Genomic DNA, 17,871 nt, shown 5'->3' with positions numbered 1-17,871 from the left:
TACAAAAGAGGCCGACAGTGTTTGTTGTTGTCTCCTTGCTGGGTCACACCCGAGGGCTTTGGCAGCAGCACTGGAGCCCTTTGGGACACAGGGACACCTGGAGCCCTCCAGGGACACAGGGACACCTGCCTGGCTTCATGGAGCCTCCAGGGACACAGGGACACCTGCCTGGCTTCATGGAGCCTCCAGGGACACCTGGAACCTCCAGGGACACAGGGACACCTGCCTGGCCCTTGGAGCCTCCAGGGACACCTGGAACCTCCAGGGACACAGGGACACCTGCCTGGCCCTTGGAGCCTCCAGGGACACCTGGAACCTCCAGGGACACAGGGACACCTGCCTGGCCCTTGGAGCCTCCAGGGACACCTGGAGCCCTCCAGGGACACAGGGACACCTGCCTGGCTTCTTGGAGCCTCCAGGGACACCTGGAACCTCCAGGGACACAGGGACACCTGCCTGGCCCTTGGAGCCCTCCAGGGACACCTGCCTGGCCCTTGGAGCCTCCAGGGACACCTGCCTGGCTCTTGGAACGTGGTTTCCCTGTAACTGCCCAGATCCATCATTGCTCCCTGCAGCCTTTGCCCCTCTGGCTCAGGGAGGATTGCTGTGTGTCCTTGGACTCTGGCAGGTCCCTTCCAGCTCAGGGTGTTCTGGGATTCTCTGATTCCCTGCCCAGGGACCAAGCAGTGGATTTTGATTTTTTTTTTTATTAGATAAATTAAATATTCTTTCTTGGTTTGCTGTGGAGCCCTGGAGGGGTTTCTCTTAAGTTCCACCCTATTGGCTCCTTCCCCTGTTCCTGTGCCTGAACATGGGTGTTTCTGGATTTGGGATGTGTTTTATGCCAGAAGATCAAGTCTGAAAATATGGACAACTGCACAGATTTTCCTTCCTTTTAGGACAATATTTAAATAGTAATACATCTTCTGTTTCTACCATAAAAAATAATTCTTCTCCATCATGGCCACTTGCTGCCAAGTGCAGAAATGGAGCAGCACATGCCACTGGTGATTTTCAGGGCTCTCTGAGGGGATGGAGCCAGCTTTGGCTCCACTCTGTCAGTGTTTTGTGCATTAATTTGCACGAGAGCCTCTCCCTCTTTTCCCATCGTGAGCTGCTGGGTTGAAAACCTGACTCACTGAAAGCTCTGGCCCTTAGGGACATTGAGGGACCTCAGGCCAGAACTGCAGATGGGATCTGTGTGAAATATTTGCAGTGTTTCAGCTGTGGGGGATGCAGGTGCTGCTCTTCTCTTCCTCTTCACATCCAGTGAGGCTCCTGCAGTCCCTGAGGGTGCAGCTTCTCCCCCTTTGTCCTCAGGGCTGGGCTGGAGCCCCCCAAGGTCCCTGGGAGCTCCTGGGGCAGCTTTGGGAGGAGCAGCCTGGGGTCCCTCACCCCAAATCCCTGCGGCTGGCACAGCCCTGCCAGCCCATGCAGTGCCAGCTGTGCCCACCTTGTGCCCAGCCCAGAGCACTCAGTGCCACCTCCAGGGCACACCTGCAGGGATGGGCACTGCAAAGCTCCCTGGGCAGCCCCTGCCAAGGCCCGAGCTCCCTTTCCATGGGCAAATTGCTGCTGCTGTCCCAGCTGAGCACACACCAGGCCCTGCTGGTGCCTCAGGGTGAAGGGGAACATAAATCCCATGGACAGAGTCCCAGACACAGGCACTCCCCTGGGGCTTCAGTGACAGATGCTGGGATCCCTGCAGTGTTCATTCCCTCCCTGAGGCCCCACGGGGGCTCTGCTGGCTCAGCAGGGAGGGTTTCATCCTCCTCCTCCTCCTCCTCTTCATCAGGGGCTCTCCCTGAGCTGCAGGGAACAGGGCATTGCAGTGACTGCTTTATTGTCTTTAGGGATATCAATATATAAAAGAGATATATGAGAAAGGGAGCCTGGCAGTGACTGCCCCAGCAGCTGGGGCTGCCCTGGGTCCCTGGCAGTGCCCAGGCCAGGCTGGAGCAGCCTGGCACAGTGGGAGGTGTCCCTGCCATGGCAGGGCTGGCACTGGCTGATCCTTACAATCCCTGCCCACCCAAACCAGCCTGGCATCCTGGGGATTGGTTTTGTCCTCACCTCCCTGTGCCAGGGGCCTTCTCCCATTGCACGGGAATTGTCCCTTGAGGGAGGAGAGGAGACTGGAATTCCAGGGGCTGCCAGTGCTGCTGGGTTTTATTCTTCACTGCTTTTATGTTTGTGGGAATTCCTTCTGTATTCAAGTGCTGACAAAGAATTCCCATGGATGTTCTTTCAGAGAATTTGTTCTTTTCAATGCTTGAAATCTGTCCAAGAGAACTCTAAGTCTGAAATGTGGGTTTATCAAGAACATTTTGCTTTATATTCAGGATCAGTTTTATTTAAACCTCAATTCTTTTGGAGCTTTAGTGGCTTCACTTTCTGTCCCCATGAGCTCACTGAGCAAATTTTATTCCCATAAGCAAAATGACTGAAATTCTGCTTTTGTTCTCTGGTTTTAAAGCACTTTTTAGTTCTTTGTGGTTATTGACGCCAGGTATTTAACTTGTTAAATAGCAACTTCTGTGCAGTAAATTCAGATGATAAATTACTTTTTTTTAGACAATTTCAGTAGATTCAGGAGCAATATACCTCAAATATTACTGAGTAGAATTGACAGGGCATGGTAGCAAAGGGCTCCTCAGCCAAACACGGTGCTGAGGTGACCTTTGGGTTTCAGGACGTTGTCCTGGGGTTCCAGTGGAAATGGTTTTCACCAGGACTTCACTGCCCACCTGGGGACTTCAATGAGCAAAGCTCCTGAACTGAGCTGGGAATAAACCCCAGGGATCCCCCAGTGCCAGCCCAGAGCCCACCAAGCCCAGCCTGGGCATCCCAAAGGCTCCTGGAGCTGTGGCAGCCTCGGGGCCGTGCCCATTCCCTGGGCAGCCTGGGCAGTGCCAGCACCCTCTGGGCAAGAACCTTGGCCTAAACCCAACCTAAACCCCTCCTGGCCCAGCCCCAGCCCTCCCTGGGTGCTGTCAGGTCACAGGAGCAGAGATCAGAGCTGTGCCTCTGCCAAATGAAAGTGAAAAAAATGATAAAATGCTGTTTGAAAAGAGGTTGGAACATTTAAAATGCTGCATTTGGCTCCCACATTGCTGGTTCCAAGTGAAGTGCCTGCACAGCACATTCAGTATTTGTGATTTCCCTGTGGAAAGGGCTGTGCTGTCCCCTCTGCTTGGCCCTGTGGCTGCTGCTGTGACTCTGCTGCTGCTGTGCCCTGAGTGCCAGGGGCTCAATCAGACACCCAGGGATGAGCTTTGCTTTCCTGATGTGTTCTGAACCCCTCCAGGCCTTGCTTAACCCTGTGATTTACATTTTTGGAGGCATTCTTGCCCTCCCATGTGGGATTTTACTGTCCCCAAGCAGCCTCTGGAGAGGGGTTGGTAGAAGCAGTGACTCTGGAGTGGTTGAGGTTGGAGCCCCAGCAGTGAGCACATCCTCAATGCCACCCCTAAACAGTGCTGCAAGCTTTGCCAGTGCCACTGCCCAGGTTTGTTTGCAGCTCAGAGGGAAGTGCTGTGCTCTGACAGGAACTGGACACACTGGTCTGCTTGAGAAATCCCAGACCTGCTGAAGTGATTGAAAACAGCTGAGAAAAAAAAGGGGTTGGGCATTGCAGATGGAGAGATCAGTTTGATCCCAATGTCCTCACCAAACACCTGGAGTGGCCTCTCAGTGTAGGGTCCATCCCAGGAGATTTAAGGGGAATTGGTTGCATCTGAAACAGGTGCTAAGAAAGCTGAATGCTGAAATGCTGTGATTTAAATAACTCAGCACTGAGAACCCTGGAGGGCTGTGTCCAGTTCTGCTCCTGCAGGAGAGCCCTGGAGGGGCTGGAGCGTGTCCAGGGCAGGGAACGGAGCTGGGAAGGGGCTGCAGAATCCCTGAGGAGCTGGAAGGGGCTGCAGAATCCCTGAGGAGCTGGAAGGGGCTGCAGAATCCCTGAGGAGCTGGAAGGGGCTGAGGCTGGAGCAAAGGAGGCTCAGGGGCCCTCGTGGCTCTGCACAAGTCCCTGCCAGGAGGGCACAGCCGGGGGGTCGGGCTCTGCTGCCAGGGAACAGGGACAGGAGCAGAGGGAGCGGCCTCAGGCTGGGCCAGGGCAGGCTCAGCTGGGACAGCAGCAGCAATTTGCCCATGGAAAGGGAGCTCAGGCCTTGGCAGGGGCTGCCCAGGGAGCTTTGCCGTGCCCATCCCTGCAGGTGTGCCCTGGAGGTGGCACTGAGTGCTCTGGGCTGGGCACAAGGTGCCCACAGGGCACAGCTGGCACTGCATGGGCTGGCAGGGTTGTGCCAGCCCCAGGGATTTGGGATCTGTGGATAATTTACCTGAGTGAGGGGCTGCTCTCCTGGGGTGTTGTTCCCTTCTCCTGAAGCATTTTCTGGAAAACTCCAAACTGTGAGATCACTTTTGCCTGCTCCTGGTCCCACTGTCAGGACAGATCCCTCTCTCCTGTGCCCTGGTCACTTCAGCCTGGGCCAGCTTGAGGCTTACAGGGAAATCTGGCAGTGGCACCGCTTAGAAATGACATGAAACCAAAAGGGATCAGCAGCTGTGGCCATGGATGAGCATCTGTGATTTCCACAGCAGAAGCTCCCTTCCCAAAAAGCAGCATCTTGGTTTAGGCTCAGTGTTTGTGTTGGGAGACCCAGATCTTCAGGGCTGACTTTGTAAGGAAGAGGAACAATATCTTTACTCTGTGCAAAGGATTTGAAATGATTTTTTACATTTCTGGAGCCCATTAATCTGCAGGGACTGTGGTGCTGGGAGGTCAAGGCACAGATTTGCAGTTCCAGCATTTGTCTGTGGGTTCTCCAAGTCCAGCCAGAATGGCAGAAATCATGGATTCACCCTCCTGAGAACAACCAAGTTCATTATTGTCATTTCCCCATCCTTCCCTGGCTTTCCTGGGTTGAAGCAAAAATTCCCAGAGCAGCTGGGGCTGCCCTGGATCCCTGGCAGTGCCCAGGGCCAGGCTGGGCACTGGGGACAGTGGGAGGTGTCCCTGCCATGGCAGGGGTGGCACTGGGTGGGATTTAAGTCCCTCCACCCCAAACCATTCCAGGACTCTGATCTGTGGAATCCAGTTCACCAAAGTTCTTTGGCATCCACGAAGAACGAGCCGGACATCCCCACCTGGAAAGGAATCCAGATCTTCAGTGTTCTTCATACAAAGACAAGAAAAGTCCCTGCACTTGTGCACCTCACCAAGAAATCTCCTACCAGGAAAGTCTCTCTGGGATGTTCTGCTCACATTTGGGTGCTTTTTTTCCCCCAAATACTTCAAAAGCAGAGTGTTTCAGTGGTTCAGAGCAGCATTCACAGCCCAGCTGGCTGCCAAGGGAGCCACTAAAATGCTCCATTATTCAAAATGTCAGTGCTCCCTCCAAGGGCTTGGTGCTTGGAAATCACCTTCAGGCCAAGGATTTTGAACATCTTTGAAGAAGAACTTCCCCAAGGAAAAGTAATTAAACACTTGTTTCTCTTCTAATGAAGCACTGGGAGAGCTGGGGCTGTTCCTCAGACCTGTGGTTTACTTGGTACCAAAGAAGCTGCTCTGAAATCTGGCATTTATTGTACAGAGATGGAACTTCTGGCCTTTGGAAGGGGCCAAAATCCATTGTTTTGGCACAAAGATGATATTTCTCCACATCTGCTTTTCATTCCAAGCAAAGTTTCAATTGCCCTTTGTGGAGGGCTGTGACATCCTGTGTCTCAAGGGAGCACTGTCAGTGTCACTGTGCTTCCCACCTGATCCCAGCTCACAACTCCAGAGTCAGAGAGGAAACAACCCTGGCTGGCTGTGTCTCCTGTTCTGGGTTTGTTTCATTTGGTTTGGTTTGGGTTTTGCTTTTTGGTTTTGCTTTGTTGGTTTTGTTTGGTTTTTTGGTTTGTTTTGGTTTGGGGTCTTTTGTTATTTTTAAGTCAAATCCATCATTCCCCTTTCAGAAGCACAGATCAGTTAAAGCAGATGTTGCTGGTGTTCCATGGAAATATTGGTGATACACCTGGATCTGCCCAGTGGCATTGTCTGAGCTCCCTTCAGGAAACTAAAAGTGCAGGAAATACTCCCTAAGTGTTAACTTAATGTGCAAAGAACTGAAAGAGTTCCCTGGGGTCTGATATTTCCATGAGGAAAGTTTGTTTTCATGGGGAATATACTGAATTTGCTGAGGGTGAGGGAAAGAATTCAACTGGAGAATTTTGGTTGTGTGAAAATAGCTGAATAGATCATTTTTAGAGCCAGACATTTTCCACCTGTTAGAAATCAACTTTGCTTTTTGAAATGCATTGTATTTTATGCAGAAAAGTAGCAAAACCTGGAAGAAAACATTCTGTGCTCCAGTCTCAGAAGAACTTAATTAAACTCAGCTCAGAAAAATAATGGCCTACAGAAGAAAGAATGGAATTAAATGTTCTGTCTAATTCAGAATAGAAAAGAAAATTCAAGATTGTGGAACTGATATAAAACCCCTCCCATCTGAGGGGATCAGTGCAAGGGAGGTTTGCAGCAGTGAAAGGACAGAGCTGATGGCAGAGGAGCTCTCAGTGCCAGCCTTTTCCTGTGCTTGAAACAGAGAGGAGAACAAAATCCACCCTTGGCTCGGCCCTGACATCAGTGGGATCTGCAGTGGCCTTGGCACGTCCTGGCTCAGGCCCTTCAAATGTGTGGGAGCAGTTTTATGGAAGTGTGGAGGAGTGCAGGGGCCCTGCAGGCCCTTGTGGAGCAGCATTTCTGTGAGCAGAGGGGCCAAGTGAACCCCAATATGGAGCACCCATCATTCCAAAGTGCCCTCGGAGCTTTAGGGACCTGCAGCTCTTGCCTGATTCCCTCTGGGATGTCTCTGTGTTTTCCTCACACCACACAGAGTCCTTCCCCCTTTTCCCTGCCAGCCGTCCCTGTGGCACTGGACTGGCACAGCCCAAGGGGTCGGGGGCTCCAGGGCGAGCCTGGGAATGGGCAGGCAGAGGTGAGGGAGAGCTTAAACGTGGCCACCAGGGAGGAGATCACACACAGAGACGGCCTTTGTTGCAATGAATAAAAAATGTGTTAAATGGAATGTTTGGAGTCCCCGAGAGATGGAGCTTTGCTGGGGCTGTGCTGTGTGAGCAGTAACGGATGGGCAGGGCAGGCAGCAGTGCAGCTCCTGCAGAGCTGCTGTGGCTGCCCCACTGTGGCTCCCTGTGCCCCCAGCCCCACTGAGGCCCCAGGTGTGGCTCCCTGTGCCCCCAGCCCCACTGGAGGAGCCCCAGGTGTGGTCCCTGTGCCCCCAGCCCCACTGGAGGAGCCCCAGGTGTGGTCCCTGTGCCCCCAGCCCCACTGAGGCCCCTCTGCCGTTGTGTTTTGCAGGGTGTGCAGACCTGCACCTGCTGGACATGCTGACCCCCACGGAAAGGAAGAGGCAGGGCTACATCCACGAGCTCATCGTCACCGAGGAGAACTACGTGAACGACCTGCAGCTGGTGACAGAGGTGGGGCAGACCCGGCCGGTGCAGAATCCCTGCATTGTGCAGAATCCCTGCATTGTGCAGAATCCCTGCATTGTGCAGAATTCCTGCACAGGGCAAAATCCCTGAACTGTGCAGAATCCCTGCATTGTGCAAAGTTCCTGCACTCGGCAGAATCCCTGCATTGTGCAGAATTCCTGCACTGTGCAAAATCCCTGCCTTGTGCAGAATCCCTGCATTGTGCAGAATTCCTGCACTGTGCAAAATTCCTGCATTGTGCAGAATTCCTGCATTGTGCAGAATCCCTGCATTGTGCAGAATCCCTTCATTGTGCAAAGTTCCTGCATTGTGCAGAATCCCTGCACTGTGCAGAATTCCCTCATTGTGCAAAGTTCCTGCATTGTGCAAAATCCCTGCATTGTGCAGAATCCCTGCACTGTGCAGAATCCCTGCATTGTGCAGAATTCATGCACTGTGCAAAGTTCCTGCATTGTGCAGAATCCCTGCATTGTGCAGCATTGTGCAGAATTCCTGCATTGTGCAGAATCCCTGCATTGTGCAGAATCCCTTCATTGTGCAAAGTTCCTGCATTGTGCAAAATTCCTGCACTGTGCAGAATCCCTGCATTGTGCAAAGTTCCTGCAGTTCCCTGCCAACCTGCCTGCCTTGGGGTCTCAGCCCAGTCCTCCTTTGTCTGTATTGATACAGATATACAGATAGATACAGATGTACAGATATAGAGACACAGATACAGATACACAGATACACAGATACAGATATGTAGATACAGTTACAGCTGTGGGTGGGTGCATACCATGGCAATCCCCTGTGCTCCCCTCACCAAAAGGCTGATCTTTGAAGTGTCATTTTTGCAAAGCCCTTTTCCTCCTGACTCTCAGTGTTCATTTCTCACGTACAAGTTGTGAAGCTTAAACAAACGTTCTGGAATGAGGCACATTCCCTACACTGTGAGGGGGGCAGTGATACTGAGTGATGAATGAGCAGTGGGGCTCAGTTATCACTTCCCGTGATTGCCTTTAGAGGTAGGAAAAAAGGAATTAGTACAGCCAACTATGCACAATTCCTTTGACAAAGAAGCAAAGTCCTTTTTTGAGGAAGAGTTGAAGATATGCAAAACTTGGGACTCTCAGAGAAATCAGATCTTCCACAGTAGAGTCCAAAGTAAAACCTATCTTCAGGTGCAGTATCAAAGGAATGCTGAGATCTTTTGCAGGAGATCTCTGCTAAAATTCCCAGGTTTCAAACAGATTATCCAGATCAGCATTAACACCAGCACCCCTACAAATTCAGAGTATTCCCTGTTAGAGCCCCCCGTACCTGAGGGTCTCCTTAGTCCCAGGCTTCCCAGGGAACACCACGGATGTCAGGGACAGGGGGTGCTGGCTCTGTCCTTACCCTGTGCACTCCAAATGGCCTCTTCTCACTCCCCAGATCTTCCAGAAACCACTGATGGAGTCTGAGCTGGTCACAGAAAAAGAAGTTGCCATGATTTTTGTGAATTGGAAGGAGCTGATTATGTGCAATATAAAACTACTGAAGTAAGTTGGTTTTTTCCCCATACTTCACAAAACCAGAACCCTGGGCCTCTCCCCCTGCCTCTCCTTTTATCTGCATGAAAACATTTGCCACTTACACAAATCCTAACCAGAAGGGCCACGTGTTTCTCCTTGGAGGGAAAAAGCAAACTGGGGGCAGGGTTTGCTGTGAGCTGTTGGGAATAACCCAGCATTTCTCTGCCCTTTGCACTCCCTTGGTTCCTGCTGCAGAAGGCAAATCCTCCTCTCCCCTGCAGAGCAGGGCTTGCCAAGGCTTTCCACAGGGCAGGACTTGCCCTGCCTGCTTCCAAAGGGTTTGTGCCCAGGGCATCCCTCTCCAAAGGCTCTGGGTGCTGCTGCCCCAATCACCGCCAGTGGGGACACAGTTAAACCTGCACCTTGATAGGCAAAAACATTATAAAGTTATTTTCTTTCCCTACCCAGCTGCTAATTTTCACTGAACCAGGGATTTTACAGCTTTGTAGAATCTCCTTTTTTTTGTAAAATGTATTTGAAAATGGCCCACAAGTTGAAAAGTTGTGGCAGTGACAGGACAAGTGACAATGAACCTTTCCTTAGGACACCAGACTAAAAAGTGATGGTGTTTTCCCTGCCTCACTCACACATCAGTAATTCTCTTTCTAAGCCAATAGAAAAGGAAATTCCCCTCCTCTTCCTCTCACCTGTGATCTGGCATTGCATTAAAGTCAGGCAGCAGCTGGATCACAGGAGAGGGAAAGGTGTTGGCTGAGGGTGCAGCCTGGGTTATGTGGAAACCCAGGGCACCAGGAATATTTCTGTGTCTGCTCTGGGGTGCCCTGACCCCCAGGGCAGCACTGACTCTGACCCTCATCCATGGAGAAAGTTTGCCAGACTTCAACATAAACTGGAATCCACGAAAGTGTGAAATAGATTATAGAGAGCAGTGTAGGTGCATCACTTCCTGAGAAATTGAGATTTTGGGGTTTTTAGTCTGTTGTGGATGGCAGCAAGATGGGGGGCACAAGGTGTTGTCCTGGGTTTGTTCTTCATGCTTCTTCCTCCTTCTCCATGGGTTTGGGTGGCATTTTGTAACTGGGCAGAAAAGTCCACATTGTGAGCTTCCAAAGATCAGTTATTGGATTAAAAGGGAAAATAATCCAGGTGTCAGTTTTTCATTGGATAGTTTAGTCTTAAAGAGATTGTTGGCCATTTTGTGCCTTCTAATGAAAAGCTGCAGAACTCACAGCAGTGAGACTGTTTTACTGATAACAGATAATAAACACCTGAGTGTGAACATGAATTACTGTCCCAAGTGCCTTCAATCCAGACCCAGAGAAACCCACAACTGGCACTGCCACAGCTGGTGCCTCCATGCAAAAGTAGCAGCTCAGTAAGAAGGAAATGTTCATTGTGTCCCTGCAGTAAATGTTGTGCCTGGTGTATTTATGGTTCCCTGGGTTTCCCCAGTGAATAAGAACCACCCCTTTGTTCCATCACTGAGGAGTGGCTCTGTGTCCAACCCCTGCCCTGCTCCTGCCCAGGGCCCTGCGCGTGAGGAAGAAGATGTCGGGGGAGAAGATGCCGGTGAAGATGATCGGGGACATCCTGACGGCGCAGCTGCCGCACATGCAGCCCTACATCCGCTTCTGCAGCTGCCAGCTCAACGGCGCCGCCCTCATCCAGCAGAAAACCGACGAGGTGCCCGACTTCAAGGAGTTTGTCAAGGTGGGACCAGCAGCAGCCCCTGGGAACTCCGTGCATCTTCTCTTCCCACCTGGCTGAGCTGCTGAGCAAAGGAGGCAGCACCTCCTGTGAGGGCTGTGCCACTTCTGGGCCACCCTGGAGGGGCTGGAGCGTGTCCAGGGCAGGGAACGGAGCTGGAAGGGGCTGCAGAATCCCTGAGGAGCTGGAAGGGGCTGGAGAATCCCTGAGGAGCTGGAAGGGGCTGCAGAATCCCTGAGGAGCTGGAAGGGGCTGCAGAATCCCTGAGGAGCTGGAAGGGGCTGCAGAATCCCTGAGGAGCTGGAAGGGGCTGCAGAATCCCTGAGGGGCTGGAAGGGGCTGCAGAATCCCTGAGGAGCTGGAAGGGGCTGCAGAATCCCTGAGGGAGCTGGGAAGGGGCTGCAGAATCCCTGAGGAGCTGGAAGGGGCTGCAGAATCCCTGAGGAGCTGGAAGGGGCTGAGGCTGGAGCAAAGGAGGCTCAGGGGCCCTCGTGGCTCTGCACAAGTCCCTGCCAGGAGGGCACAGCCGGGGGGTCGGGCTCTGCTGCCTGTCCCAAGGAAAAGGAGAGGAAATGGCCTGAAATGGCACCAGGGGAGGTTCAAAATGGAGATTGGGAACATTTGTTTCCCTCACAGAGTGGTCAGGCCTTGGGCTGAGCTGCCCAGGGAGGTTTGAGTCACTGAATTGTCCCAGAGGAGTCTGGATGTGGCCCTTGGGGTGCTGCTGATGGGGCTGGGGTAGTACTGGATGATCCTGAAGGGCTCCTCCAGCCCTGGTGATTCTGGAATTCTTGTCCAGACAAGGCAGGTGAAGGAATGTTGCACAAATCACCAGGAGTTCTACCGATGTTGAGATTGGTGCTCATTTATTGCCTTCCCTTTTCCTTCCTTGGAGGAGCTCATATTTGGGGTTTAAAGCACCTGACTAACCAGATTTTCCCTCTCTAATGTTTCAGAGGTTAGCAATGGATCCTCGCTGTAAAGGAATGCCACTGTCAAGTTTTCTACTAAAGCCTATGCAACGGGTAACCAGATACCCACTAATCATCAAAAATGTACGTTCCCCTGCACACCTGGTGGGTTTGGTGCTGCTTTGCTTACACCTTAATGACAGGGTTGTTTCCTTATTTGTGTTAGGGTTTGTCACTGTGAGGTTCCTGATGTGCTGGGGAATGTGGGATGTGTCCTTTAATACTCGATTCCAGTATAGAAAATGGGATCATTCCTTGGGCTTTGGCAAAGTTATTCCACATTTCCATTTGAAAAGAGCTGAAGCTTGCACCCAAAGAACCAGAGGCAGTGAGTGCTGAGGGAAGATTTAAAATTCAGATAACAGGAGCAACAAGACAACCTTGTGCTCATATTTGCCTTTCCCCTCAGTGCCATTCCCTCCCCACGGGCTGAGCCTACATTGCTGCAGGTTCCCCCTGTGCTGATGCTGCTGGAGGATTTACAGCCCTTTCCTAACACTCCTACTTCTTGCTTAATGTTTCCCAACCCAAATAACACCATGGAGCATGGCCCAAGGCTTTCACAGGGGATTATGAATTGGCTGTTGGCATTTAGGGATTCCTTCAGCAGTCGTGGCTCCATTTCTGTACTTGTTTCAGAGGAGCCAGCAGTGTCCTGGCACAAAGGCTGTGCAGCAGGCCTGCACTCCAGCTGTTCCCAAATAGTGTTTGTCTCCCATTTCTCACGTCTGTCAAGGAGGAAAACAAGCGTGGGGCTGGCTCTGCTGGCAGTGTGGGGCCAGCAGCTGAGCCGTGGTGCCAGGAGGCTGACGCTGCCTGTGCTTGTGTGCAGATCATAGAGAACACCCCCGAGAACCACCCTGACCACAGCCACCTGAAGCAGGCCCTGGAGAAGGCGGAGGAGCTGTGCTCGCAGGTGAACGAGGGCGTGCGCGAGAAGGAGAACTCGGACAGGCTGGAGTGGATCCAGGCCCACGTGCAGTGCGAGGGCCTCTCCGAGGTACCGGGGCTGCCCCAGCACAGGGACACGGCAGCACCGCCCCTCCTGTCCCCTGTCCTGTCCCCTGTCCTGTCCCCTGGCCCCTGTCCTGTCCCCTGTCCTGTCCCCTGGCCCCTGTCCTGTCCCCCGGCCCCTCCTGGCCCCTGTCCTGTCCCCTGTCCTGTCCCCCGGCCCCTCCTGGCCCCTGTCCTGTCCCCTGGCCCCTGTCCTGTCCCCTGTCCTGTCCCCTGTCCTGTCCCCCGGCCCCTCCTGGCCCCTGCCCTGTCCCCTGGCCCCTCCTGGCCCCTGCACGCCCTCCTGGCCGCTGCTCGTGCTCCTGACCCTGCTTGGGTGCCCGGCTCTGGAGCAGTGCCGGGTTCAACGCTGCCATCTGCACCCAGCACTTCCCAGTCCTTTGTGGAGCAGTGCTCATGGGGCTGCTGCATCCCACCCCATTGACCGCTATGGACTGCTTTGAAAACCAAATATTTAGAAATATTTTCTGTGATAAAGCTTTGTATACATTTGAAAACTCAAGAATACTGATCAAGTCTCTGGAGACTTTACAGAGAGAACCCCTGCCTCCCATGCCATGTTACCTGATAAGTTTCTAGAAATATTGTGTTTGCATGTCCTGCAAAAGGAGGGAAGATATTCTGATGGCCTTCCTGTTGTTGGTGGAGGTAACAGAGGCAGACAGATCACAACTTGATTTTCAAAGTATGCACCATTCTAGAAGGTAAAAAATAATGAGCACTGGTTGGTTCATAAAGTAGAAAAATTGCATTTCACCTGAGGAAGTGTGACTGTTCTGGGAGAAGGATGGGTGTGACACTGTCAGCACATCCAGCTGTCTGCCAGCAGGAAAGTGGATGCTTTATCTTCTGTGGGTGGTGCCTGGCCCAGAGCAGCAGCTCCACACCCTGCAGAGCCTGTGGTGCTCACTGCACCACAACAGCAGCAGCAGCCCCAGCCAGGGCAGGAACAGCCCAGCCTCTCCTGTTTGTTTTCTGTCCAAGGGCTTGCCAGCCTGCCAAAGGAGCCCCTCCAGAGCCAGCTGCCCAGGCTGGGCCGAGCTGTGCCAAATCCTGGTGAAAACAAACCTGAAAATGGCACTTTAGGCACTACTGATCCCTAACAAGGCCTGGCTGAGTCTGGGACTGTGCCAGTGGTCAGCAGCCCTCACTTGGGGTATTGTGGCCATCTGAAGTCCTCTGGGGTGTTGTAAGGGGTGAAATTCAAGCACAATTCAGAATGCAGCCCTAAAGGAAGCTCAGCCTGTGGAGAGGCCGTTGGCAGAGCTGCTGCTCATGCAGGGCAGGTGCCCTGGCTCGGTGCCACCCTGGAGGTGCATGTACATGGCCAGGGGGCACAGATGCTCGTGGCTTCCCCTGCCTGCCCAGCCCTGTGGCCTTCAGGGACTCTCCCAGAGCCCCCTGTGACTTGTGCTGCTTGTGGTGCTCGAGGCATGGCTGGTCATCCCTGCCACAGACTGGAACCAGGACTCAAAACTGTGTTTGGTCTCTTGCAGGGCAGCCCCGATTGTTTCACTTTATACAGTGCGTTGTTGTTCTTCTTCTACTTTTCGCAGCAACTCGTTTTTAATTCAGTTACAAACTGCTTGGGACCACGCAAGTTCCTGCACAGTGGGAAGCTCTATAAAGCCAAGAGTAACAAGGAGCTCTATGGTTTTCTCTTCAACGACTTCCTCCTCCTCACTCAGATCATAAAACCTCTTGGCTCTTCTGGCACAGACAAGGTCTTCAGCCCCAAGTCCAACCTGCAGTACAAAATGTATAAAACTGTGAGTGCTGCTCCGACACGGGGATGGGGACAGGGCTCAGCAGCTCCATTCTGGGGCTGTGGGCAGGAGCCTTCCTAGAGAAGAGATTGAAAGCTTTGGGGTTCAGGGCTGATGGCAGGAAGGGCGGCTGTGGGCTCTAGGGAAATAAGAAAAGATGCTTTGTAGGTTTTGCTTGAATAAAACTCTTCCATGAGGGCTCGTGTGTTTGAGGGAGCAGAGGGAGAGCAGCGTTCACTGCTCTCTGGGGGAGGAAACTCTGCTGTGCTTGGCTCTCTCCAGGAGTGCCCCCAGGCTATGCAGGCACCTCTGTCTCTGTCAGCTTTTAAAATTTTCTGCAGAAATGTAGGAGGCAGAAGGGGGGAGATACTTGGGGCATGGAATAATCCTGCTGTGAGCTGATGTGTGCTGAATGCCCCTGTGCAGACTCTGCAGTACAACTCGAGCTCTGCTGATGTTTTACAGCCCATTTTCCTCAACGAGGTACTGGTAAAGTTACCCACAGACCCTTCTGGAGATGAGCCCATCTTCCACATCTCCCACATTGACAGAGTCTACACACTGCGGGCTGAAAGCATTAATGAAAGGTAAGGGTCTTTGTGGGCCTTTAAAAAGTCTGGGAACTGTAGGATGGCAATGGTTGTGATGGAAACTTGCAGAGCACTCTCCAAGCTGGTTATTTTACAAGACTGGAAAATTCCTTTTTGGGATATGATGATCTGACAAAGAGGGAGAAATAATGTTTCCTGAATTCCAGCTAGACCAGTGATGAAATGGCTGAGGGTGGATGTTCAGGCTGCATTCACATTTTACGGTGATGTGAAGAAGCCAAGAGATGCAACTCTATCTTCTGCTGCCACCTGGGATGGTGGATGGTGTCCCTGCTCATGGCAGGGAGCAGGACTGGGGGAGCTTTAGGATGCCTCCCATCCCAAACCATGAATGTCCTGTGGAGCAACAGCTCTTCATTTGGGGCTCCAGAATTAATCCACAGCCTCCAGATTCCCCCATGTTTCCTTGCCTCAGGCTTCCTTGTATGTCACAGCAGTTCTTCAAAGCCCTTGAGGTCACTTTGTAGCCTTTTGCCACCCCTTTTCTGTCAGCCTTCCCCTCAGCCTCCTTCAGGCACAGGCTGGGAGTGCTGAGATGGACTCAGTGACTCATGTGGGTCCCTTCCAACTCAGGATGTTCTGTGACTCTTAACCATGAAATGGTTTCCCAGAAGGGCCCATTCACCACCCATGGACTTCCCAGGTTATGCTTTTAAAGCCCTGAGAGTCAGAAGAGTTGGGTTGGAAATCTCAGGGACCAAGGAGAGTGGCCACCTCAGCAGCAGCAGCAGCGTCTTGGACCTCCTGGCTCCAAGAAATCGGTTTATTTCAGGAAAACAAGAGGCTGGATGAAAGCAAACCTGTTCTTGAGACCTTTTGTTTTCTCACCAAGCATCTCCTGCTCATGGGTCTCTTGTGCTTTCTCTGTGTGCTGGAGTTTGCTGCCTTGGGATGGTTCCATTCTGCAGGTGCTGAATTCCAGTAAAATCCCTTCCAGGCAGACAGCTGTGGGATGGCAGAGCCTGGGATGGGGCCAGAGCCTTGGCTGGGAAGGAGGGACAGCTTTAGTTTTGTCAGCTGTGCTCCAGCAGGGAAAAACAGGAATGGCATTTTGCAACTTTTTTTTCTCCTTTCCTTCTGAAGGACTGCCTGGGTTCAGAAGATCAAAGCTGCTTCAGAACTTTACATAGAGACTGAAAAGAAGAAGAGGGAAAAGGCCTACTTAGGTACAGCAGAGGACGTGTGTGGGGGGGGTCTCATCTTCTGTGGAAAAGTCCCTGGGCAGGAAAATCCACTGGTGACATTTCTCTCTGCTCTCCTGTTCCACCACAGTTCGCTCTCAGAGGGCAACGGGCATCGGGAGGCTGATGGTGAATGTTGTTGAAGGCATTGAGCTGAAACCCTGCAGGTCCCACGGTGAGTGCCTTGGCTTTCCTTGCTCCATCCACAGGACATTCCCATTTGCCAGCCTAACTCTGCAGGGGCTCTGTCCCAGACATGATTTTGTTAAATGGCGTGGGTTTAATGAAGGTAAAATAGGCAGAGGTGACTTTGATGTGGGTTTAATGAAGGTATAATAGGCAGAGGTGACTTTGTACAGCTGAACCACGGTCCTGCAGTTGTCCTGCATGAGGCTTTTGTTTCAGGCTGGCTTCGTTTCCACCACACAAGCCATAAAGTCCTGAAGGGAAGGGTGGAGGGTGCTCAGCACCCAGCAGAGCAGAGTATTCACTGTGGTGGTGATGTAGCCCATTACAGAGGCAGTGAAGCAGAGCCTGGACCGGGGCCAGGGGCCTGGTGTGCCAAGGTCTGTCCCAGCTCAGGTGGCTGCTGGAGCAGAAGGAAGCTCAGGAGCAGGAGCACGCAGCTAACAAAGCCCCGCTCGTTCCTGTTTGTTCCCATCTTCCCAGGAAAGAGCAACCCCTACTGCGAGGTGACCATGGGCTCCCAGTGCCACATCACCAAGACCATCCAGGACACCCTCAATCCCAAGTGGAATTCCAACTGCCAGTTCTTCATCAAGGACCTGGAGCAGGACGTGCTGTGCATCACGGTGTTCGAGCGGGACCAGTTCTCCCCGGATGGTGCGTACGGGGCTGCCCCTGCCAAGGGCGTTTGCAGAGCTCTTTTTTGAGGAGGAGCATTCCTGCTGAGGGAAGGCAGAGGGAATGGGCTGGGCTGGGACATGATCTTTAAAGATACCCCAGATTTGACCCTCTTTGCATTGGAGGAGTCAATCTCACCTCGCTCCATACAGTATCAGCACAAAAAGCATGCAGCTCCCTCTGGGTTTTGAGAGTTCCTTTTCTTGTGCAGTTGACAACTAAAATGTGATTTGTAATTCTGCTGAGACTCCAGGAAGCTCTGGATGCTGCTTGCACACAGATGGGTTCAGGCAGGAGGAAGAGAAATTACTTTGAGTTCCTGTTATATGCAATAACAGCAGCAAAACTGAGCCCAGGATCCCAAACCAAACAGTTTGTCTGGGAAAGGACCTTAAAGATCATCCAGTTCCAGCCCCTTCCATGGGCAGGGACACCTTCCACTATCCCATGTTGCTCCAAGCCCCATCCAGAATTTTGTATCAGAAATGACAGACATACTTATGTATTTTTTGAGACAAAACAGAGATACACACTTTAGTTAGAAACACTTGAACACTTCCAGGGCTGGGGATTCCACAGCCTCTCTCATTCTTATTTCCTAAGCTGGGATGAGCATGTGGAGCATCACAGGTGTATTTTGGAGTCACAATCTCAGGCAGTGTTTGGGTAGGACTGGTACTGGCTCATTGACCTCGTTGCTGGGCTGATGACCTGCTTGGCTCTGCTCTGCAATCTCCAGC

General features: G+C 52.3%; 1 protein-coding gene across 3 annotated transcripts in view; it reads left to right on the top strand.

Moving 5' to 3' along the window:
* Nucleotides 1-17,871, top strand: part of ITSN1 (intersectin 1) — a 113,875-nt gene that overhangs the window by 91,749 nt on the left and 4,255 nt on the right. For all 3 annotated transcript variants that reach the window (XM_063180262.1, XM_063180248.1, XM_063180255.1), the window contains 10 exons: nt 7,367-7,488; nt 8,917-9,023; nt 10,544-10,727; nt 11,681-11,779; nt 12,528-12,695; nt 14,266-14,478; nt 14,941-15,062; nt 16,170-16,252; nt 16,359-16,442; nt 16,937-17,110. In XM_063180262.1, coding sequence (XP_063036332.1) covers nt 7,367-7,488; nt 8,917-9,023; nt 10,544-10,727; nt 11,681-11,779; nt 12,528-12,695; nt 14,266-14,478; nt 14,941-15,062; nt 16,170-16,252; nt 16,359-16,442; nt 16,937-17,110 — 1,356 coding nt within the window. The remainder of the gene's footprint in view (nt 1-7,366; nt 7,489-8,916; nt 9,024-10,543; nt 10,728-11,680; nt 11,780-12,527; nt 12,696-14,265; nt 14,479-14,940; nt 15,063-16,169; nt 16,253-16,358; nt 16,443-16,936; nt 17,111-17,871) is intronic.

This window comes from Melospiza melodia, chromosome 2 (assembly GCF_035770615.1).
Source record: "Melospiza melodia melodia isolate bMelMel2 chromosome 2, bMelMel2.pri, whole genome shotgun sequence".
NCBI lineage: Eukaryota > Metazoa > Chordata > Aves > Passeriformes > Passerellidae > Melospiza > Melospiza melodia.
This window is presented reverse-complemented; position numbering and strand designations above follow the sequence as displayed.